Consider the following 23,146-nt stretch of genomic DNA (forward strand, 5'->3'; position numbering starts at 1 on the left):
TTTAATACCCCACATTCCACTCAGTGATTGCCACAGTTCCTGGAATAAATGCACAATATCAAATGCCTGATTATGGGATGAAAGGAATCAGATGTACAGGTGCCCGCATGAGTCAGATAGAACCAGTAGTCACAGATTTCTATATAACTGCAAGGTGAAGGCCCAGCTGATCAGGTACATGCTGTCATGGGAGAGCTCAGGCATGCTGATTTTCTCTATCTGGTAAGGAGAAAAGCCTGAACAAATATGGGCTCTTTGTGCTCTTACACTTTTTAATACATAAAATTAGATGGGGTCTCCTAGCCAAAGGAATACCAAAATCAATCATTACATTTTTACATATGTATTACCTGTAACAGTCTTAGGTGTATCCCACTTTAGCAATTGATGTGTGAGGCTTGGCTTCCTGGGGGCTTTTGGACACAGCAGCTTCAGTAGAGAGCTGCATTTGAGTTCTGCAGAGTAAGCAAGGTTGGAATACACCCACTCAGCCAATGTTCAGCTAGAGATGATGTGATGGGTCTGTAATTTATGATTACTGTATGTTGGCCTGGTTATTGGGATGTTTTCTATAGGACTATGGATTTAGTTTGATGGGGTCTTCTGGAAAAACAGGCAAAAAGGAAAAGAATTAAAATAAGCTACCTCTTAGCAAACTCTTGAGTTTGTCCTTTAGCAATTGCTAGAATCTTTCACTGGCTGAGGACTCTGTCTCGATCTCCAGTTGGGCTGCAGAATTAATTAGGACTGCAAGTATCAAAGTGTGATAACAAACAAGAACAAAAGAACTATAATGCGGCTCAAAAGGGTCAGTGTCTCTCGAGCAGTAGCTGCATGTGGCAACAAGACTGAAAGATAGACCTGCTAAGGCTGCCTGAAGAAGTTAGCCCAGCGTAGGTTATCATCAGGGAGTGGGTAAGCCTTCATGTGAGCACATGCATGTGGATTGTTCAAAACTCTTTCAAAGCTTGGCTGCTACTGAGAAAACATACTATTACTTCTGCCTTGAGAACACAATCTGATTGATGTACATCACCGGTCAGCTTCTAAAAGAGAGAGTACTGTAGCTGAGGGGCCAGTCTGAGTAGGAAAATTGCGAAATTACACCCAGATAGAGTTCTTACACATTGTACTTTTTTTCTACACAGGGCAGAGATGCTGCCATCTCTGCAACAGTAACATTTCACTCTGTAGTCAGCGTGTAAGTACTGCTGCAGCTGTCTGTAAAAGCAGGAAGAGTGATAATGAAAAAGGGTAGCGACAGAAGGAAGATTTGACTCAATAATTTAAAGGGCTCCTAACTGGGAGCCTGGGAATTAGAACTGATGTGTGCAGTAGCCAAATGATATTTGTCGTAAGTGAGCATTGTGTTAATTCATACTAAGAAACGAGGCTTAGACTTGTGAAAGGTGCAGTTCTACGCTCTTGATAAACCAATTGGGGGGACTTCTGAAATAAGCAGCTCTGTTTCTGCATCCTTAAGATGCTGTTAAATGTGAGCCTTAGTCCTTGACAACTTTCTTGATTATATTCTAGTGTAGATAGTTTCCAATGCATAACTTGCGTAATACACTAAGGTTTTATTTTGCAAACAAGAGCCATCCTTTTCAGGTGTAACTATTTTAACTTGAAGGTTTCCCTCACCATAGTGCTTTCTACAAGTGATCCTGTCCAAACTGTTCAACTACACTTGGTATCAGGAAGTCTTACGAAATGCAACATACAAAGGAAAATAAAATGCCTATGATTTCAGGCTACCTTAGGGTGGATATTGTGGTGTGTTTGAGAGAACTGTCCATCAATGCCCACAACAAAGAGGTGTGGTGGCCTAATAAGCTTATGCCTCAGCCTTTCACATGGGATATGCTAGTAACTCATGTAGGGGTTCCAGGAGTGTGTCCGTGGCACATTTGATTACCTCTGGTGGTATACCATCCTGACCAGGGGCCTTTTCCTGCTGCAATGCTGTCGATGGCTCTCTTCAGTTCATCCACAGTCGGTTCTTGATCCAGTTTGTCCATTACTGGTAGGAGCTCGACGGCATCGAGGGCTGCGTCACCACAACATTCTCGCGTGAGTACAGCTCGGAGTAGTGCTCAACCCAGCGCTCCATCTGTTTGGCTTTGTCAGCAATGACTTCACCAGATTTGGATTTCAGAGGTGCTATCTTGTTCTGGGTGGGTCCTAATGCCTTCCTCATGCCCTCGTACATTCCTCTGAGATTACCAAAGTCGGCACAGGTCTGGATGCTGCTGCATAGCTGGAGCCAGTGGTTGTTGGCACAGCGCCTGGCTGTCTGCTGTACTGTTCTTCTGGCCTCTCTAGCTGTGTCTACACGTGCACGCTACTTTGAAGTAGCGGCACTAACTTCGAAATAGTGCCCGTCGCGGCTACACGCGTCGGGCGCTATTTCGAAGTTAATTTCGACGTTAGGTGGCAATATGTTGAAGTCGCTAACCCCATGAGGGGATAGGAATAGCGCCCTACTTCGAGGTTCAACGTCGAAGTAGGGACAGTGTAGACGATCCGCGTCCCACAACGTCGAAATTGCCGGGTCCTCCATGGCGGCCATCAGCTGGGGGGTTGAGAGACGCTCTCTCCAGCCCCTCAGCTCACTGGTGGCCGCGTGGAGCGGCCCCTTAAAGGTCCCCTCCCCCTCCCTGCCTCTGCAGGAAGCTGAGGGAAGGTGCAGGCTGCAGCCTGCACACGCGGCCAGCCTGCACCACCCTCAGCCCCTGAGAGCTGCGATGGCCGCCCGGCAGCGCCCCCAGGGGACCCCCCCCCCCAAGGGGAGCCAGGGCAGCCAGCCCAGCCAGAGGGCCAGCCAGGCTGGGAAGCGGCAGCGGGGCCCCTCCTGGACGGAGGCCGAGCTGCGGGACCTGCTGGGGCTCTGGAGCGAGGAGGAGGTGCTCCAGGTAATGGGGAGCAAGAGGCGGAACGCGGATGCGTTCGCTCGGCTGGCCGACGGCCTGGCTGCCCGGGGTCACCCTGCCCGCACTCCTGACCACGTTAGGAGTAAGGTGAAGGAGCTGCGGCAGGGTTACGCCCGGGCCCGGGATGCGGCCAGCCGATCTGGGGCCGCCCCCGTCACTTGCCCCTTTTACAGGGAGCTCAGGGACATCCTGGGCTCCCGGCACACCTCCTCCCCTCCGGCCACCCTTGACACCTCGGCTGACGAGCCCCAGCAGGCCCTGCAGCCGGAGTCGGCCCCAGAGGCAAGCCCCGCACCCCGGGGGGGCCCCCCCCCCCGGAGGCCATCCCCGGGACATCGCGGGAGGAGGAGGAGGAGGAGGGCTCCTCCTCCACAGAATCCAGCCTGCAGATCCTCCTCCTGCCATCCCGGAGCAGCAGCAGGGCCTCAGACCCCCGGGGATCTCCGGACCGTGGGAGCGGACCGACAGGTAGGTACCCCTCTCTGGTGGACACCCCTGGGCTTGAGGGGCGGGGGTAAGAGAGATGTGTCCAGGGCCCCCCACATGCTCACATGGCCATGGCCCCAAGGATACCAGGGCCATGGCCCTCACAGCACTGCAGCCATCAGCCCCTGCCTCCCCCAACCCCGCATGACAGTGCCATGCCCCATCCCCGGGCCAGGGGGGAGCGGAACCTCGAGGGGGCCCCCGGGAGGAGGGGGTGGGACACCCCGCAGCAGTAGCATGTGATGGAGTGGGGGGAGTGCCAAAGGGAGACTCAGGCTACATATGAGCCACAAGAGCCAAAGAGCTCCCAGGGCCAAAGGAGGATCCTGGGGCTACAGCTGGCAGGTGACACCTCTGCCCTGAACAAACAGGAGGGAGGAGCCGAGCTGGCTTGGAATTGGGGGGCGAGGGCGGGGGCCACAGGTAGAGGCTAGGGGAAGGGAGAGCTGGTAGGCAGCCAGCCTGAGGAGGGGGAAAGCTGCATCCCAGAGGGGCCCCCCTTGGGGTCTTCTCCCCACGACGGGTTGGAAGGACTGTCTCTTCGGACAGCTGGTGCTGTCACTCCTGGGAGAAACTGGCCATCTGTGGCCTAAGAAACCTCTCCTGCTCTCAGACCCTGCGGGGTGAAGTGAGAGTCGCTCCCACCAGGGGACGGGGTGCAGGGCAGGGGGACCCCTGAACCCCATCCATCACAGCAGCATCTCCCGGGGACGGGGATGGGGAACCTGCAGCACAGGGCTGGGGGGACAAAGGCCACGGCTCGGGGCCCACCCTAACGCCTGTCTCCATTCTTCTTCCCCCCCTCATCTCCTGTGTCCTGCACCTGCACCATTCGAAGGACCGGAAGAGAGCGCCGGCGAGGCGTCAGTCGTCCCGGAGAGCCCTCCGGGACCATTGCTCCAGGGCAGCCCCTCGGCTGAGGACCAACCAGCCCCGCGGCGGGCTAGACGGCAGACCCCGCACCTCCAACCGCCGCCGGCGACGGACCCCCAGCTGCTGGCCATCCTCCGTCGGCAGCTGGAGGTCGCGGAGCAGCACCTCCAGCTGCAGGAGCGGGCGCTGGCCTGGCGCCAGGAGGCATGGGGGGGCCTATATGCAGACATTTAACCGCCTGGTGGACTACCTGGCCCCCCATGCCGCGCCGGCCGACCCATCGCCCGCCCTGCCCGCTCCTGCAGCCCCACCACCAGCTGCTCGGCCCGTCCGCCGTCGCCCCGCCACCCACCCGCGAGGGCCAGAGCGCCAAGGGACGCCTGGAGCCACCTGACACTCGCCAGCCCCCATACCTTCCGGTCCAGCCCGCTCCCACCCAGCCACGGACCAGGCTGTGAGCGCGGCGGGGCTCCCAGCCTGCCACGCCCAGTGCCGGCCTATAGGGGCGAGGGGCCCGGGACATGGCCCCCCCCCCTTGTATATAGTTGGACCCTGTTTTTTTGGTCTCCCCGTTTGCCCCGTCCCCCCCATGTAAATAGTTCTCCCCTTTCTCCTCCCTGATTTTCTTTTTATTATTTATGGCACACAGTTGTTTCTTTGGATTGTTTTATTTTTGTACATATTGCTTTTGTTGAACGTTTGTACCTAGTTTTCTGTTTGTGGTTCACATATTTATTTACACCCAAAAAAAAAAGGTTCGGCAAGAAAAAAAAAATTTACGTTCAGCCACAAGTGCGTGCTGTCATTTGTCCAGGACAAGTGGGAGGGGGGGGCGGTGGGGTGCTCCATGGTGTGGGCGGTGGGGCAGGAGTGTGGGGGAGGAAGGGGCGGGCAGTAGGGGGCCTGGGCAGAGTTCACCCCGTGGCCTGTTCGTCGAAGTGGGCCCGCAGGCCCTCCCGGACCCGGGTCCCCTCGGGGTCCACCTGCCGACTGGGGGCAGCAGGTGGCTGGACGTGTGCCCTGCCGGCCTCCGCAGCCCAGCCCTGCAGAAAGGTCTCCCCCTTGCTCTCTACCAAATTGTGCAGGGCGCAGCAGGCACCCACAATCTGGGGGATGTTGTTGGGGCCCGCATCCAGGCGGGTCAGGAGACATCTCCAGCGTCCCTTCAGGCGGCCAAATGAGCGCTCCACCACCTAGCGTGCACGGTTCAGGCGCTCGTTGAAGCGCTCCTGGCTAGCGGAGAGATGGCCCGTGTAGGGTTGCATGAGCCACGGCCGGAGGGGGTAGGCCGCATCTGCGATGACACAGAAGGGCATGGTGGTGTCCCCCAGAGGGATCTCCCGCTGGGGGATGTAGGTCCCCGCCTCCAGCCGGCGGCACAGGCCCGAGTTCCGGAAAACCCTGGCGTCATGGGTGCTGCCAGGCCAGCCCACATAAATGTCCTGGAAACGTCCCCGGCTGTCCACCAAGGCCTGGAGGACGACAGAATGGTAGCCCTTGCGATTGAGGTATCGTCCGCCACTGTGATGCGGGGCGCGGATGGGGATGTGAGTCCCATCCAGAGCCCCGAAGCAGTTGGGGAAGCCCAGGGTGGCAAAGGCGGCGATGGTGGCATCTGGGTCCCCCAGTCTCATGAGCCTGTGCAGGAGCATGGCGTTGATGGCACGCACAACCTGCAGAGAAAGCACATGGGACAGCACCAATGAGGGGTGAGCAGGGTGTGCGTGGCCCTGCCCTGCCCTGGCCCCCCTCCTCTGGCCCCCCTGCCCTGCCCTGCCCTGCCCTGCCCTCCCCCCGTGGGTTCGCTTACCTCCATGAAGACAGCCCCGACGGTGGCCTTTCCGACACCAAACTGCTGGCCCACGGATCGGTAGCTGTCCGGAGCGGCCAGCTTCCAGACAGCGATGCCAACCCGTTTCTGCACTGTGAGGGCATGCCGCATGGCAGTGTCCTGGTGCCTGAGTGTGGGGGTGAGCCACTGGCACAGCTCCAGGAATGTCTGCCAGGTCATCCTGAAGTTCCTGAGCCAGTGGTCGTCGTCCCACTCCCCAAGCACCAGCCGCTCCCACCAGTCGGTGCTGGTGGGGTAGCTCCACAGCCGCCAGCGTGTGAGGCGGGGGGTAGAGCGGGGTGCTGCAGGGGTAGGGGTTGAGCCCTGCTGCCCTGGGGGCATCTCCTCCCCTGGGGCAAGGAGGTGCTCAGCTGCCTCCCACATGGCATGGGTCAGGGCAAGCCCTGCTCCTGCCGGGAGGGCTGGGTGGACCTCTAGCTGCTGCTACTGCTGCTGCTGCTGGGGGTCCATGACTGCGGCGCCCAGGGTCTGTGTGCCTATGGCTCCTCAGACCGCGTGCTGTGCAGCCTGAGTGTGTCTGGGAGGGGCCCTTTAAGGGAGCGGCTAGCTGTTGCCCCGGAAGCGCTAGTCCGCCTTGTGACCCTGTGTTCAGCTGTGCCTGGCAGCCCTATTTCGATGTGTGCTACTTTGCCGTGTAGACGTTCCCTCACAGCGCCTATTTCGATGTTGGGCTGCGCAACGTTGAAGTTGAACATCGACGTTACCGGCCCTGGAGGACTTGTAGACGCTATTCATCGAAATAGCCTATTTTGATGTCGCACCATCGAAATAGACTACTTCGATGTAGGCTTCACGTGTAGACGTAGCCTCTAAGTGCTTGCTGGGTACTCTGGCTTGGTGAGCGTTTGTACTCCAGGAGTGCAGCGCACTTCTTTTCGATGACTGGAATCATCTCATCGGAGTTAGCTTCGAACCAGTCATTCGTGTTTCTAGCTCTTCTTCCAAACACCGACAAGGCCGTGTTGTAAACTGTATCCCTCACATGTTGCCATTTGGATGTCGCATCGGCGCCCCCAGGGCCTCTGCACAGATTTTCCTGGAGAGTCTCTCTGAACTTTTCAGCTTTCTCCGAGTTTGCCGTCTTTCTGGCGTCAGTGCGGGGCCTTCCAGCAGGTTTAGAGCGGTACAGCTTCTTGGGTGTCAGCTTGAGCTTGGAGAAAACTAGCAAGTGATCTGTATCACAGTCAGCACTATGATAGCTGCGTGTCAGAAGGACGTTTTTGAGGTTATTACGCCTAGCGATGACCACGTCTAGTTGATGCCAGTGCTTCGAGCGTGGGTCTCTCCACGACACTCTGTGCTGTGGCTTCGTTCGGAACAATGTGTTTGTGACGCACAGGTTATGGTACGTGCACAGTTCAGGGAGATGCTGTCCATTGTCATTCATTTTTCCCACACCGAAGTGTCCTAAGCAGGAAGGCCATGAGGCCCAATCAGTTCCATCTCTTGCATTGAAGTCACCCAAGATGTACAGTTGTTCACGAGCAGGTATTTGCGCTACAGCGGCACTAAGCACGTCATAGAACTTGTCTTTTACTTCTGGTGTGGCGTACAGGGTTGGAGCATAAGCGCTGATCAGGTGGACGGGACTGGCGCAAGTTTGAAGCGTGATCCGAAGAAGTCTTTCTGATCCGCCCATGACTAAATCCACCATTTGTAGAAGGGTGTTTCTGACAGCAAAGCCAACACCATGCTCTCTGGGTTCTTCTTGGGCTTTACCCTGCCAGAAAAAGGTGTAGTCCTTTTCCTTTAGAGATCCCAAATCTGCGAGTTGTGTCTCTTGCAGTGCAGCGATAGCAACTCTGAGCCTCTTCAGTTCCTCGTTGATGACAGCGGTCTTTTGGGTGTCACTGATGGCCTGAAGATCTTCAGTCAAGCCGGTCAGCATGGTCTGCACATTCCAGCAACCAAGCTTAAATTGTTGTTTCTCATTTCTTGTTGATTTTCTTATTGGTTTGCCTGGTGCCCAAATTTCAGTCACTTGTCAGGTTCAGAAACCCCTACATGAGCTACTGTGCCTGTGCTGGAAAGAGGGTGAGGTTCCACAGGATATGCGTGACGCTAACATTGTAACGTTGTATAAGAACAAAGGAGACAGAAGCGACTGCAACAACTACCATGGAATCTCCCTCCTAAGCGTCGCTGGTAAACTGTTTGCTCACGTCATCCTTGGCAGACTCCAGAAGATTGCTGAGAGGGTGTACCCCGAATGGCAGTGCAGATTCTGCGCGGAGAGGTCTGCCGTTGACATGGTCTTCTCTCTAAGGCAGCTGCAGGAGAAGTGCAGGGAGCAGAGAAAGCCGCTCTACATAGCCTTCATCGACCTGACCAAGGCCTTTGACTTGGTCAGCAGGGATGGTCTGTTCAAACTGCTCCACAAGATAGGCTGTCCTCCACGGTTACTCAAGATGATCCAGTCGTTCCACAAAGACATGAGAGGAACCATCCAATATGACAGCGCATTATCGGATGCTTTCAGAATCAGGAGCGGCGTCAAACACGGATGCGTGCTTGCTCCAACATTGTTCGGGATCTTCTTCGCACTCCTCCTGAAGCATGCCTTTGGATCTTCAACAGAGGGCATCTTGCTGCACACAAGATCGGATGGGAAACTGTTTAACCTTGCAAGGCTGAAAGCTAAGTCTAAGGTGCGAGAAGTCCTCATCAGAGACATGCTGTTCGCAGACGATGCTGCTGTAGTGTCTCACACAGAAGACCAGCTTCAAAAACTGCTGGATCAGTTCTCCAAAGCGTGCAAGGACTTTGGGCTTACCATCAGCCTAAAGAAGACAAACGTACTCGGTCAGGATGTTGCTGAATCCCCATCAATCAGCATTGACAACTATACGTTAGAGGTCGTCCATGAGTTCGTTTACCTCAGGTCCACCATCACTGACACCCTGTCGTTGGACACTGAGCTAAATAGGAGGATCGGAAAAGCGGCCACAACTGTGTCCAGACTCAGCAAGAGAGTGTGGAATAACAACAAGCCGTACACTCACACCAAAATGCAAGTCTACAGAGCCTGCATCCTCAGCACCCTCCTTTATGGCAGCGAGACTTGGACCCTGTTTGCCCGCCAGGAAAAGAGGCTGAACATCTTCCACTTGCGCCGCCTCAGGCACATCCTTGGAATATCATGGAAGGACAGAGTGACCAACACGGCCGTCCTCGAGCAAGCTGGAATCCCAACCATGCACATCCTCCTCAGGCAACGTTGGCTCCGCTGGCTTGGCCACGTCCACAGGATGAATGATGGAAGGATTCCAAAAGACATCCTGTATGGTGAGCTAGCCTCTGGCAAAAGACCTCCCGGACGCCCCCAGTTGCGCTACAAAGATGTCTGCAAGAGAGACCTCAGAGAGGCAGACATCGAGCTGGACAACTGGGAAGAACTAGCAGATGACCGCAGCAGATGGAGGCAGGGGTTACACAAGGGCCTTCAGAAGGGTGATATGAAGATCGGACCGCTAGCAGAGGAGAAGCGAGCGCACAGAAAGCACACTAAGGACTTGCCAGACACCCACTACATCTGCAAGAGATGCAGCAAGGACTGTCACTCTCGTGTGGGTCTTCATAGTCACAATAGACGCTGTAAATGAAGTCCTCAGTTGAAACTTTAAAGGGCACGATCCATAGTCTGTGCAGACTGAAGGATGCCTACTATGCTAGTAAGATGCATAGCTATGATAATTCATATTTTAGAAAAGCGCCTGAAAGAATTAGAATCTTGGATTTTTTTTCAAGCAGTTTTACAGTGTGTTTTGCATAAACCCTGGGATGAAGGGTTGAGGTTGTCAGGTTGGGGATATGCAGTAGGTCCTGCTGGGTAGGCAAGATAGTGGATGGTATCTTAAATGATGTCCAGTGGGTTTGGATCCATGTGCTTAAAACTACAAACTTCTTTCTGTTCTCCTTCAATGCAGGCTGTCCTCTACCTATCAGACTTTTTCAGTGCCGGACAAATAATAAGCTTTCCTGAGGCTTTTTGACAAGCGCCATAGTATCTTGCACATGTAGATTCTGAGGTACAGAGAAGAAGTGACTTGAAAAGTCTATACAATACATAAGTGGGAGAGCTGAGAGATAAGGTCCCTTGGTTCCTGGCTTCCAGTTGGAGGCTCAGTCCACTAGATGACTTTGCATCAGCCTTCTGCAAGGGTCTTTTTCAAACTCAGGAGTATTAGTGTCCGAATAACCGCTGGTCTTCATGGGCATACTTCACAGCAGAATTATTCCAGTATGGTTATGTCCTGCTAGGATGTTCTTGTTCTGGAATAAGAGTGCCATTTTTCTGTTTATCTTGTATTGCTTTCAGCGCAGCCTGCACCCATTGTTAAGGACTTGAGAGAAATGCGGAGCTCTTTTGAAAGAAGCTGAGCGGTATATTGACTCTGTAACCACTGCCTCTGTTCAACAGTACAATTCTAATTGCAAATCAGTAGGTTACAAATGCACTTTTTTGAGAGCATTGCACACAGAATTTTAGCACCGAGCAGGGGAAGAGAATTCACTTGGTTCAGGAATATTGGAGATACGAGTGTTTAAAAACAACCTGTGTGCAGGCAGGCATTGATGACGTGTAGTTGCTCTCCCAGGAACTGCAGTGAAAACTAACAATGGGGCCCATCAGATATGTAGTCGGCCACTTGCAGGCAGTTATTTGCACATAAAATTGCATATGTTTTGGATGTGGCTGAATGAAATCAGGATCCTATGCCCTCTATCATTTCTGTATGATGCTCCTATTTTTGCACTGAGCCCCAATGCAAGATGGGGGGAAACATTAGCAAGAAACTTTGAGGAGGAGAAGCAAAGCTGGAACACGTGTAATTGCTCAAGAAGCAGTGGGTTTAGCTCCAGCTTGTTTCTCTCATTTTCTAGGTCCCCTAGAGGTTTCTCAGCTGTTACAAAGAAACTTCTTAATCTTTAGTGATTTGAAAGGATACATTGAGGATAGTGATTTGTACTGTAATTGATCTCTGAAGAGAGAATTGCATTGGGCGGCATTGTTAGCTCATGTTCTCCGATGAAGTATTTCTGTGCTCTAATCCTGCTTCAGAGGCTCAGATTTTCAGTTTTCTTCAGGCTTTGTAACAAATGGCCCTCCAAAGCTTAGTTTTGTCTGGCACTGGATGTTTGTAAGAATGATTTAAGCTAAAGAGAGTGGCAATTATAACTGCATATCTGTAACAGAGTTGTCTCTGTAATTACTGAGGTAAGTAAGAAATGCATAGATGACGAACACATTTTTTAATCCCAGATTAGCATGCTCTTTCTAGTTTTAACCGGGTTGCTTCTAAGCTGGTAGCAGGGGGGCTGCTCTGAGCTCTGCACGCACTGTTTATTGCTGTTCATGGGGAATTCTGCTATTAACTTCTCTGTGGTGTTTTCACACAGGTTTTGTTTTTGTAGGTAAACGTTCCAGTAGCTGACAGTGCTCTATGCTGGTTTCTTCTGAAATGAGATGAACTTGCTGTTTACGCATCAGTTGTGTTTATGATGGCTTATCTTTACTGTGAGACGCAACATATTTGCGTCAAAGGTTTTATGGAGTTTGTCATGGTTCAGAGCAGCTGCAACTATATCTCCCTCAGTGAGTCAACAAGTGTACCCACTCTCAGGCTTGCTGTTGCCTCTTTTGCATGGAGACCCATATCTATCTCTACTGGACTTGGGTGTTGCTGGGCTGTGCTGCTCCCTGCCTTCAGTATATATCTTCCAGCAAAGACAGTCTGCCTAAACAGACCTGATCACATGCTCTTCTGAGATTGATAGCAGTGTGACTGCTAAAGATATTTCACCACACAGTTGCCTATGCAAGCCTATTTTATTTTTAAGGTAAAAACACTGCCAAGGTAGCAGGCAGGTATGTTGTTTGCAGGTTAATAAACTTATCAGATAACAGGTAGTCCAGTAGCACCACCTTAAAGACTAACAAATGTATTAAGTAATGAGCTTTTGTGCATAAGATGCCTGAAGAAGTGGGTTTTAGCCACAAAAGCTCATTACCTAATACGTGTGTTACTCTTTAAGGTGGTGCTACAGGACTGCTTGTTTGAAGCTACAGGCAAACACTGCTACCTGTCTAACACTGAGCAAGTTCATCTCGGAGGCATTGCCATGTGCAGTTTTTCATCACCCCACGTTAGCGGTTTCTCTGTGGTTAAAAGGTCATCAGAGCTTCAGCTTAGAACAAGTACCCAGTTTTATGAGATCTTAGGGGGTCAAGTTCTTCCAGTCTTACCCCTAAGGACTGCCCCACCCATCCTGTATACCAGGAGTCCTGTGTGGTTGCTGGAACAGGAAGAAGTCCCTGCGTCGGCCTAAACTTGGGCTTTTTATCCAGAAGTCTTTCCTCCTGTCTTTGGGTCTCTGGTGAATCCAGAACTAGTATATACATGTTTCCTGGGGAGGGTGGGGCCTCAAAGGTTGATAACTGTGGAAGTTCATTGTCAGCTCCTCTCTACTAGAGAAGGTATATGGAGTTCCCCAATCATACACACATCATTGGATTTGTAATAGTGTATCCCAAAGATGTTAACTTAATCTTTGAGTTAGCCTAAATGAGTAACATATATCTGACTTTCATAATGTTTGTTCAGCATATTACAGGGCACTGTCTGTCAGTCCATTTTCCCAGATGTTGGAAATGGAGAATACAAAATTCCCATGTACTGCTTTTCCTCATTTAAAAAAGACAGCATAGATCCAGATATCAGTGCACAAGGACTAGGGGTCACCAAATGAAATTAATAGGCAGCAGGTTTAAAATGGAAGGAAGTATTTCTCCATGCAATGCACAGCCAACCTGTGGAACTCCGAAGCCCAGTATTTTATCAGGGCTCAAAAAAGAGCTAGACAAGTTCATGGAGGTTAGGTCCATTAATGGCTATGAGCCAGGATAGGTATGAATGGTGTCTCTAGCCTTTGTTTGTCAAAAGCTGGGAATGGATGACAAGTGGGGGATCAATTGATGTTTACGTCTTCTATTCGTTCTCTCTGGGGCACCTCGCCTAGACCACTTTGGGAAGACAGGATGCTAGACTAGACGGACCTGTGGTCTGGCCCGGTATGGCTGTTCTTATCTTCTCCTGTTTTTTTGGGTTTGTGGGTTTTTTTTTTTCTTTCCAAATACCACTTAAGTGTGGTGCTGATTTTCTCTTTAGAAATACAGAACCTTGGTATATACATAATGCTAAGTTCAAAATAAAATTCTTTGCTGCCACATAGCTCCAAGTAAGTGCAGAATTGCTTATCAGTGGGAGTGAGATGCTTGACTGAACTCTTTCAGTCATCTGCCAAATGTATGGACGTTAAGCAGGTATAGAAAATACAAATACCTGTGTATTTCTGAGCTCATTTACCCTAGCCAAGTGAGTTCTCCACTTCGATACTGATTTTAAGCCTAGTATGCCAGCAACACAAGCCATGACATTCTGTTTTAAACAATTCTTATAGCTTTTGCAAGCAAAGCGTGCTCTCACATGCCATTCCAGTTTGAGGTCATAAAGCTCTTCCTGCCTAGAGCTGGAGTTTCATGTGAAGGAGAAATATGAACATCTACTTGGACCTTTTGTGGGGAAAAGTTTCCTTGAGAAATACCCTGTGTATAAATCAGTGGTATAGACAAATATAAAATTCAGCAGTAGCTTATAGCCTGTAATGCACTTCTTCCAGGTTTTCAAAGTGCTCTCCCCCTACATCACATAGTTAATACTTACAAAAGCAGCAGGTGAGCAGTATGGTAACCATTTCACAGCTAAGGGAGACAAGCAGAGAGGTGCCCAAATTCATGTATTGAGAATGTAGTGAAGTCATTAGAAGAACTCGGGTTTCCTGACTTACAGTCCCCTGTACCATCCCGCCTTGTGCTAATGGCTTGGCAATGCTTCTTCCTTGTGGTGGTGGAATTCAGAAGGGATTGTGAAATGAAAGTCTGCATGAGAAGACATTATGGGTCAGATCATCCTAAAATATGTGCACAAAAATCACGCCTTTAATTGCAAGCCCATAAAGTTATGCAGGGGCCTCACTTGGCCTCTCCAGAAGGATTGAACTCTTCAGCTGCTTCTAGGAGACTTGTGGATGAGGAGAGATGCAGTAGGGTGAGTGACAGGTGAAGGTATATGATTTTTGTCTCATGTGAGAATCCTGCAGCAAAGAGCTTTCCCATAATTTCCTTAAGCATCATTTCTCTTTCAGTCTTGTCATTTTGTTTGTTACTCATAATATAGAGCTTCTGTAGGGAAACAAAATAACATACTGCCCTCTTGACAGGTGGAGCAATATTTAGAATTTTAAGTGCTTATTACAGCCGTGATGTCAGAACAATTACTTTGTCCTGGCTTTCAGTCTATTGAACTATATTTCACACTTCTTTGGCTTCAGAAATAGCCACAGTTAGTTTTGAATGCTGATGGTCATTCAGTTTCCATTTTCCTGCTCTTATCACTTTATACCTGTACCCTGTAATTAGCTGTTGCTCTTTTTCCAAAGAAAAGTAACTGGTGTTCTTCCATCCACAGAAAGGACCCCCATCAGGGACTGACAGAGTGAAGAAAGGTGGATCCTATATGTGCCATAAGGTAAAGCTAAAAGAGACCCTAGCAAAACTCACTGGTTCAGCTATCAAGCTGTTTTTAGGAAGTGCTGCTTTCTATTTTTGTCTATTTGTGAGACTAAGCTGTAATAGCTATATTTGTCTATTAGTAAACTATAGGAACCTGATAAACATTACACAGGAATAGTTCAGAAATATTGCATAAATATTAAATGGTTAATTTAAACTTCACGTTGCACAGACAATTAGGGTGATACCCTTGGGAAAATATGTAAATATCTTAATGAAACAAATCCATGTTCCCATGCTACAAGAGGTGGTAAGTATTAGTTTTTCACATATAGAATTTTGATCTCGGAATCTAACTGTCCCAGCTTCGTGGGCGACAGTAGCTAATTTTGCTGCTAATCTCTAGTTGATGCCATTTCTAGCAATGTGTAGGTTTGGCAGGATGCTGACTTGGTTATAGAAACTCCATATTATTCAGTGAAACAAATGGCCTCTTATGAAGTTTTGTTTTTGTTTTACAAGTATTGTACCATTTACCTGTCTTGACCTGAGAGCTGGCAAAGGGGGGATTCACTTTTTGCACAGGTTGTCAGATTCAGGCTTGCAAAGTTATTGCAATGCAAGTCCTTAATGGTTACTTCTCTTCTGTCATTTACAGGACAATATTTGGGTCAGTCCTAAACTGTGGACATTTCTCAAATGTCATATGTGCCCGCTGCAGTATTCTAGAGACACCATTGTATTATGTCGTGTACTATTCCAGACCTTAATGACCCTTACCATTAGAAGAAAGGGAGCCTAGTTTCTCTTTCACAGGATGACGTAATTTGTGGTTCTTGAATTCTTGTGTATTGTTTCCCTAGCAGCTCCTGACCAATCCTTTTCTGGTCAGCATACAGTATGCACTCTTGAAGTTGGCATGTAGTGTTCTGTCTTTTGTGTATGTGTGGAGGGGGAAGGTTAATTTAGCAATTTGTTCTGGAAAATATTACTAGAGATCTAGAGAGTTTCCATACAATCTTTTCTTGACTAAAACCTTCCTTTTTAGAACAGATCTTAAAATAAAACTTTATGGGGCCCAGAAGTCAATTACATGAGAATTCTTGGAGTTGTCCTCTCCTTCTTTCCCAAAAAATGTTAATGTTTAGAAACCTTCGGCAACCTTAAGCAGTTGTACTTATAAGTGCAAAAGCTTTTGAGAATGCAGTTATTTTTCAAGACTTTTGAGAGAGTGTGGATTTTTGGGCAGAGTTTCCATTTGATGAAACAGGATGTGCTTATTATGCTGAAACTGCTTATTCTTCTTCGAGAGATTGCTCATGTCCATTACAAGTTGGATGTGCGTGGGCGCACACCCAGTCACTGGAAGCTTTTTGCCCTAGCCAGTAGCCATAGGGTCGGTGCTGTGCCCCCTGGTGTGGCACCCATATGGCAACCAATATATGCACTGCCCAACCCGCCCACCTCATTCCCATCCCCACCCCCCACTCAGTTCCTTCTGGCCGTGCTGCCAGTTGTTGGAGCTCTTGCTTTCTCTGCTCAATTCTTTAGCTAGTAGCCTATTATAGTGTAAATTATTTTAGTACTTGATAGTTACTCTTAGGGTGCGTCTACACTAGAAACTAACTTTGAAGTAGTGCCTAATCTTCAAGTTAACTTTGAAGTAGCCATCAGAGACTCTACACACATTTTCTGTTACTTCAAAGTTAGCTCAAGTTGACACTGGCACCGGCACTGTATTCAGTGCCAACTCAGCAGACCGTGGGCCAGTTTCAGGTGCCCTATACTCCCACGCCATCCTTCGCATGCATGACAGCAGCGCCAACTCCGATGGCCCTGCCATAGTCATCTGCTTCTGAATTGGCATTGGAGTCTGACTCCTTTTACTCGAGGTCTAGACTGAGCTGAAGGTCGCACCATAGCCATCACAGGCACCATAATTGTCACTCAGACGATACTGGTTGGCCACTGGCTTTGCAGGCAACTCAGCAGCGGCTCCTCTGGACCCCTTGGCCATTTCATGAGACACAGGACCAGGCTGTTGGAGTGCCTTTAACAGTGCCAGGGGCTCCGCCGATCCCGTGCTTGGCACCATTAGTGTCACTGGGCGCCCCACCACCAGAAGAAAGACAGGAAGTGGTGGTCATCGTGGAGCCACCTGCATCTATTTTCTTGGCACTGTTGGTGATGTCGCAGCGGGCTTGGACCCCTTCAGTGCTGGCACCATCTGTCAGTGTACCTATGGTGCCAATGGGGCAGGCAACCCCAGCATTGACTCGAGTGCAGGGAGCAGTAACAGTGCCCCTTGTGCCACCTGTGTCAGGGTTTTCTGGCCAGCTGATGCCTATGTCAGCTCTGCCTATGGTGTCCCCCCATTTTGCCCATAATTTCCATGGGAGGCCAAGTGTCTGAACAGGTCACTACTGTCTTTCCCTTCCAAAGGGAGGCACAAGGGCTATCCTTTTCTCCCTGGACGACGGGGTGGTGGGCTCATCATTCTCACCTGTATTGGAAGATGGCAGGACTTTTCAACAGCTCCTCAGGAGACTGGCCCAAAACTCAGGGATGCAAGCAGAGGAGGTCAGGAATGAAATGGACCTTGTCACGGGCATTTTGTCCTCCACAGGTCCTACCAGGGTGGCTCTGCCAATAATTAAAACAATTGCCAGTACAGCTAAAACGGTTTGGCAGACCCCTGCTTCCGCCCTTCCTACAGTCCACGGGAATGAGATGGTACTTTATCCTGTCCCAGGGCAATGAACATCTTGTTCACACACACCCTGCCTGACTCACTGCTACTGGATGCTGCTAACCATAGAGAGCGCCAAGGTTTCCAGGGTCCCTCTCCAAAAAATAGAGAAGCTAAACGTCTGGACCTCTATGGGAGGGAAGGTCTATTTAACGGGAGGGTTGCTATTAAGAATTGTTTAACCAGCAGGCTCTGGTTAGCAGGTGTGCCTTTAATACAGTCAGCACCCTGTTTAGGTTATCTGAGATGGTGCCACCTGAAGCCAAGCAGGACTTCGCAGCCATATTGGAGGAGAACAAACTGATTTCGAGGGCAGCCCAGCAGGCAGCATTGGATGCTGTAGATGCTGCCACAAGGGTTACGCCTCTAGAGTGGCAATACACATTGGGGCTTGGTTGTAGGCTCTGGCCTGCCTTGTGAGGTCCAGCAGACAATCCCAGGACCTCCCCTTTGATGGCTCTACCTTATTTTCAGGTAGGACAGAAAAAAGACCGCATAGTCTGAAAGACTAGAGCCACCCTCCGTTCCTTGGGCCTGCATACTCCTGCCAACCAGTGCAGGTGTTTTTAACCCCTGCCCTCAGCCACAAAGGGATGGCAATAGAAGGTAGAACAGGACGGGCAGGCACCATTCAGGCCAACAACCTCAAGGCCGCCAAAAGGGCCCACTGGGACCAAGCTTCAGTTTTGATGGCACGGTTGGGATTGTCGAGTCAATCTCACCCACTCCAGCATCCTGCTTTTTTCCTTTCACCTGTCCCCCTTTTACCATACATCGTACAGCATCACCATAGACTGGTGGGTCCGATATATGGTAGAGAGTCAGTTCTCTTCATGCCCCCCTTCCCTGTCCCTCTTCAGGGACCCATCTTGCGAGATCCTGTTACAGCAGGAATTGCAGTTCCTCCTGGGTTCTGGGGACATAGAAGTTCCTCCCATGTTTAGGGGACATGGGTTTTATTCCTGATATTTCCTAATCCCAAAACCAAAGGGGGCTTGAGCCCCATCCTGGACCTAAGGGGGCTCAATGAGTTTGTGAAAAAGATAATTTCGTGTGATATCCCTCGGTCTCATACTTCCATTCTGGAGTGAGGACATTGGTTTATGGCTCTTGACTTACAGGACACACATTTCAACCTGTCCTCCTCACAGGAGGTTTCTCAGGTTCAAGGCAGATGGGAACCATTATTAGTTCGCAGTCCTGCCTTTTGGTCTGTGTACAGCCCCAAGGGTCTTCACCAAAGGCATGGCGGTAATAGCAGTGCACCTATGCAGGCAAGGGGTGCAGCTGTTCCCGTACCTGGATAACTGCCAAGTCAAGGATCATTACAGAAAGCAGGTGATTCAGCATGTGCAGTTGATCTGTCAAACGTTTGTAAGCCTCGGTCTCTTGATCAGCGAGGCCAAGTTGGTGTTGGTCTTGTCTCGGTCAGTAGAGTTTGTAGGGGCACAACTGGATGCCAGGTGTGCCAGTGCACTCTTGCTGGACGACAGGTGCAGGTCCATGGGCGCCATCATCTGAGATATCCTGGCGATTTCCCACCAGGATGGCCAGGTATTGCCAGGTTAAGGATGCACCCTCTACAGCTGTGGCTGTCGTCGGTGTATCGCCCTGTAAGAGACAGTTTAGACTTGGTGGTTACGGTGCTGACGCGGACTTTGTCGAGCCTGCGCTGGTGGTTGGATTAGGGGGTCATCTTCACAGGAGTCCCCTTTGCCCCTCAGCAGCCCTTACTTTCCCTAGTAACGGATGCTTCGAACCGGGGGTGGGGAACGCACCTGGGTCAGCTACGAACCCAGGCTCTTTGGAGTGTCAGACCTTCGGCGCCATGTAAATGTGATGGAGCTCAGGGCCATCGGACTAGCATGTGAGACTTTTTCAAGGCCAATCTGATGGGATATTGCATGTCAGTCAGTACAGACAAAACGACAGCAATGTACTATATTAACAAACGGGTGCACACTCCTCTCCCTTGTGCCATGAGGCCATGATGCTCTCGGATTTCTGCATACAGCACAACATCATGCTGCAGGCCCTGTAACTGCCAGGTGTGCACAATTCACTGGTGGACCACCTCAGCAGGTCCTTTATGGATCACGAGTGGTCCCTCCACTCAAAGGGCATTCATTCTATTTTTCAAAAGTGGGGGTATCCCCAGGAGGCCCAGTTTGTGTCCCACCTCAATGCGACATGAGGGACATTTTGCAATCGGAGCTTGGATGCCTTCAGTGTCCCCTGGTCAAGTTGGCTGATATGTGTTCCCTCTGATTCTGCTAGTTCACAGGGTCCTCCTGAAGATTTGCTCAGAAGGGGCATTGATCATCTTGGTGGCACCGGCATGGGCCCATTAGTACTGGTACTCAACCCTGCTGGACCTGTCAATGCAGCAAGAGGGGAGACGGCAACATCCCAGTCTCCAGTTGCTGCACCTTACAGCGTGAATGCTCTGTGGCTGAGGGACCGAGAGCTGCCCTTTTCAGATCCCATAAAGGAAGTATTGTTGAATAGTAGAAAACCCTCCACGAGGGTGACTAATTTGGCTAAGTTGAAAAGGTGTTCGGTTTGGGTGTCTCTCAGAGGACTGTCTCCCTCACAAGCCCCCATCCCGTTGATTTTTAGATTACCTGTGGGGTCTGGTACAGTAGGGCTTGTCACCCTCCTCGGTTAGGGTGCACTTAACTGCTATCTCAGCCTTTTACCCGAGTCCTGGAATGTCTTCCGTGTTCTCAGACCTGTAGTCAAAAGGTTTCTGAAAGATTTAGGAAGAATCAAACCCCAGGTCTGGGCACCACTGCCCCCATGGGATCGCAGTTTGGTGTTAGCCCATCTTATGGGGACCCCCTTTGAACTGTGGCTACCTGCACCCTGCTGTCTGAGTTACAAAACAGCATTTTTGGTGGCAATCACCTCTGCCAGAAGGGTATCTGAGTTGAAGGCACTTTCAGTGGACCCCTTGTACCCAGTGTTTCACAAGGATAAGGTTAGGCTGAGACCTCACCCCGTGTTTTTGCTTAAGGTGGTCTCCACGGTTCATATTAACAAAGACATTTTCCCACTGGTATTTTGCCTAAAGCCCCGTGCCTCCCCAAGGGAGCAATGTTTACATACCTGGAATGTTAGAAGGGTGCTGGCCTTCTATATGGATAGGATTAGGCCCTTTAGAAGAACACAGCAACTCTTTGTGGCAATTGCTGATAGGACGAAGGGCCTTCCGGTCTCCTCCCAGTGGATTTTCTCCAGGATAGTGATTTGCATCAAGGAGTGTTACAAGCTCATGGGGGTTCCTCCCCTTCTGGTTAGGGCACACTCCACAAGAGCGCTGGTGTCATCTGTGGCATGTTTGGCACAGGTGCCTATCCAGGACATCTGTAGGGCAAGCCACCTGGTCCTCAATTCATACATTTACAGCACATTATGCTTTGACGCAGCACACATGGGAAGACGCTGCAGCGGGCAGGACTGTCCTGCTGTCCATTTGGGGCTCTGACCCCACCTCCTAGGCATTGGCTTGTATTTGCCCAACTTGGAATGGACATGAGCAGCCACTTCAAGAAGAAAAGACAGTTGCCTGTTCTGTAACTGGTGCTCTTTGAGATGTGTTGCTCGTGTCCATTCCAAAACCCTCCCGCCTTCCCCACTGTTGGAGTAGCCAGCAAGAAGGAACTGAGTGAGGTGGGTTGGGGGGGGTCGAGTGGTGGATATATTGGTCGCCATGGGTGCCACACCGACCCTATGGCTACTGGCTAGGGCAAAAAGCTTCCGGCAACTGGGCGTGCATCAGTGCACACCCACTTTGGAATGGACATGAGCAACACATCTCAAAGAACACCAGTTACAAAACAGGTAACTGTCTTATTTAAGAAAAAAAAAAGACATGGCAATTCGAAGCAATATCTGATAATGACATTTGATCTCAAAATTACTGTAGTTATTGCTAAAATTAGCAAGTAGTCATGGAAATATGCAAAACTGAATTCTGGAGAATCTTGTGTGTGTTGCCTCTTTGCTGTATAGCCAAAAATTCAATATTGGAGAAGGGAGCTATATTTTTAAAATAATTGTCTCTAGAATTCTGAACTATAGCCAGTGTTAGTGTTCTTTCTCAACTAATTGCCAACTGTCACCTTCACTCTTTGCCTTGGAGTTGTCTTGCATTTAGGGAGCTGTAAGTATTAAGTAACTAAATATGGGTGGAATAGGAAAAAGCTAGAATAAAGGAATACTATCAAATCTGAAAACATGATCTCCACAATTCCAGATTAAATTGGTAGAGAATAGTACTAATACTGGGTTAAAATCAGGATTGGTGTAGGAGCCAGCTACTAGAACTGTCTTGCTATATTACAGACAATAGTCATATGACTCAGTCAAGAACTAAATTGTCCATGATTTTTAAATATTCCCTTGCCTCTGTCTTTGGTGTGTCTATTGTCCCAAAGCCAGAAAAATAAGGGCTAGACATTGCTTTGTACTATACCTTTTTGTATTTCAGTCACGTCAAGGTACATTTAGGCGATATCTACACTAGATGGTTTTGTTAACAAAAATGGCATTTTGTCAACAAAACCCAGGGAGCATCCAGATTCCCAAGATGTTCTGTTGACAATAAATCAACAGAATACAGCGCTTGACAGTCTTATCTTACTTCCCATGAGACAGAACACCTCTGTCAACAAAGCTGGTCTGGACAGTCCGAGAGGTCCTCTGTCACCAGACAGGGCTTCTGGGCACCAGGCAGCCCTGTCTGCTGTGCTTCCAGCTGACCGCTTTGTCAAGAGCGGCCAGACAGTCCAGCCACTCTCAAACAGAAGTTTTGTCAGAAAATATCTTCCAACAAAAACTTGTCAACAAATCACTGTAATCTAGACAGTCTTAGATCCTGCTGATTCAGAAATTACATAGGTAAATATAAAAATGTCTATTACTGAATTTGTAAAAGTGACTGCTACTGAGGCTGCAGTAGCTCACACAGTGTTACAAGATTAAAGAGAGGAAGTACTGGAACCATGAAATGGGATTATCCTTTTACTCATTTCATAAATTGCAATATAGAGTCTTCAGATTGCTTCTGGACAGTTGTCAGAGCCAGGAGGTAGTCTCAGTCAGAATGAAATCTTAGGATAGTGTAACACTTCCATTTTCCCTCCCCACAAGCCCTTTCCATAGGGTTGGACTAGCTTTCCATTTGTTCAAGTCTAAAGCCAAGTTTGCAAACTGAACTCATCAAGGTCAGAGTGCTGCCAACGGAGCCACACTGAGGGAAGGAAGCTGGAGCCTGACTCCCTATTTTGCAAGTATGTACACCTGGATTTCTACCACATTGTCTCGCCAGTAAATGGTGTCAGCTGCAAGAATGCTTGCAGAACTTGTGCTTACGTCACTATCGTGAAATGACTCCACTTGCAGAGATGAACGGGTGCAAAAAGTCCCCCCCCTACACAGGTTTCCCACACGTGGGAGAAGAGGGGAAGAGTTTTACTGGTCAACTCTCAGAGGAACAGAGGAGGAATTACATAGTCCCAGAAGTGGCTTAGGCTAATGAAGTGTTAACATTATTTTCCCCACTATTGATAAAACCAGGAAAGCTTTGAGAGGATTGGAAGCAAAAATGACATGTGCAGAAACAGAGAGAGGTTCAGAGAAAGCTGTTGGTCTGAGCAATGGGACTCGCTGCTTTTTCT

The 23,146-nt window shown here is 49.7% G+C and overlaps 1 protein-coding gene and 1 long non-coding RNA gene across 4 annotated transcripts in view; one reads left to right on the forward strand and one right to left on the reverse strand.

Annotated features, from left to right (window-relative positions):
- Positions 1 to 23,146, forward strand: part of SUMF1 (sulfatase modifying factor 1) — an 82,140-nt gene that overhangs the window by 53,305 nt on the left and 5,689 nt on the right. For both annotated transcript variants that reach the window (XR_012646975.1, XM_075005335.1), the window contains exon 8: positions 14,673 to 14,732. Coding sequence is in view for 1 of the 2 variants with exons in the window: in XM_075005335.1 (XP_074861436.1) it covers positions 14,673 to 14,732 (60 nt within the window). In the remaining variant the exon portion in view is untranslated. The remainder of the gene's footprint in view (positions 1 to 14,672; positions 14,733 to 23,146) is intronic.
- On the reverse strand, positions 4,989 to 22,342 carry LOC142019013 (uncharacterized). Of its 2 annotated transcripts, XR_012646977.1 has the most exons (5): positions 20,574 to 22,342; positions 20,090 to 20,214; positions 18,765 to 19,076; positions 17,220 to 17,359; positions 4,989 to 5,965 (listed from the first exon to the last, which is right to left on the reverse strand). It is a non-coding gene; the product is annotated as an uncharacterized LOC142019013 (long non-coding RNA). The 2 variants fall into 2 exon arrangements; XR_012646976.1 differs by having other exon boundaries at positions 20,090 to 22,342.

This window comes from Carettochelys insculpta, chromosome 11 (genome assembly GCF_033958435.1).
Source record: "Carettochelys insculpta isolate YL-2023 chromosome 11, ASM3395843v1, whole genome shotgun sequence".
Taxonomy (NCBI): Eukaryota; Metazoa; Chordata; order Testudines; family Carettochelyidae; genus Carettochelys; species Carettochelys insculpta.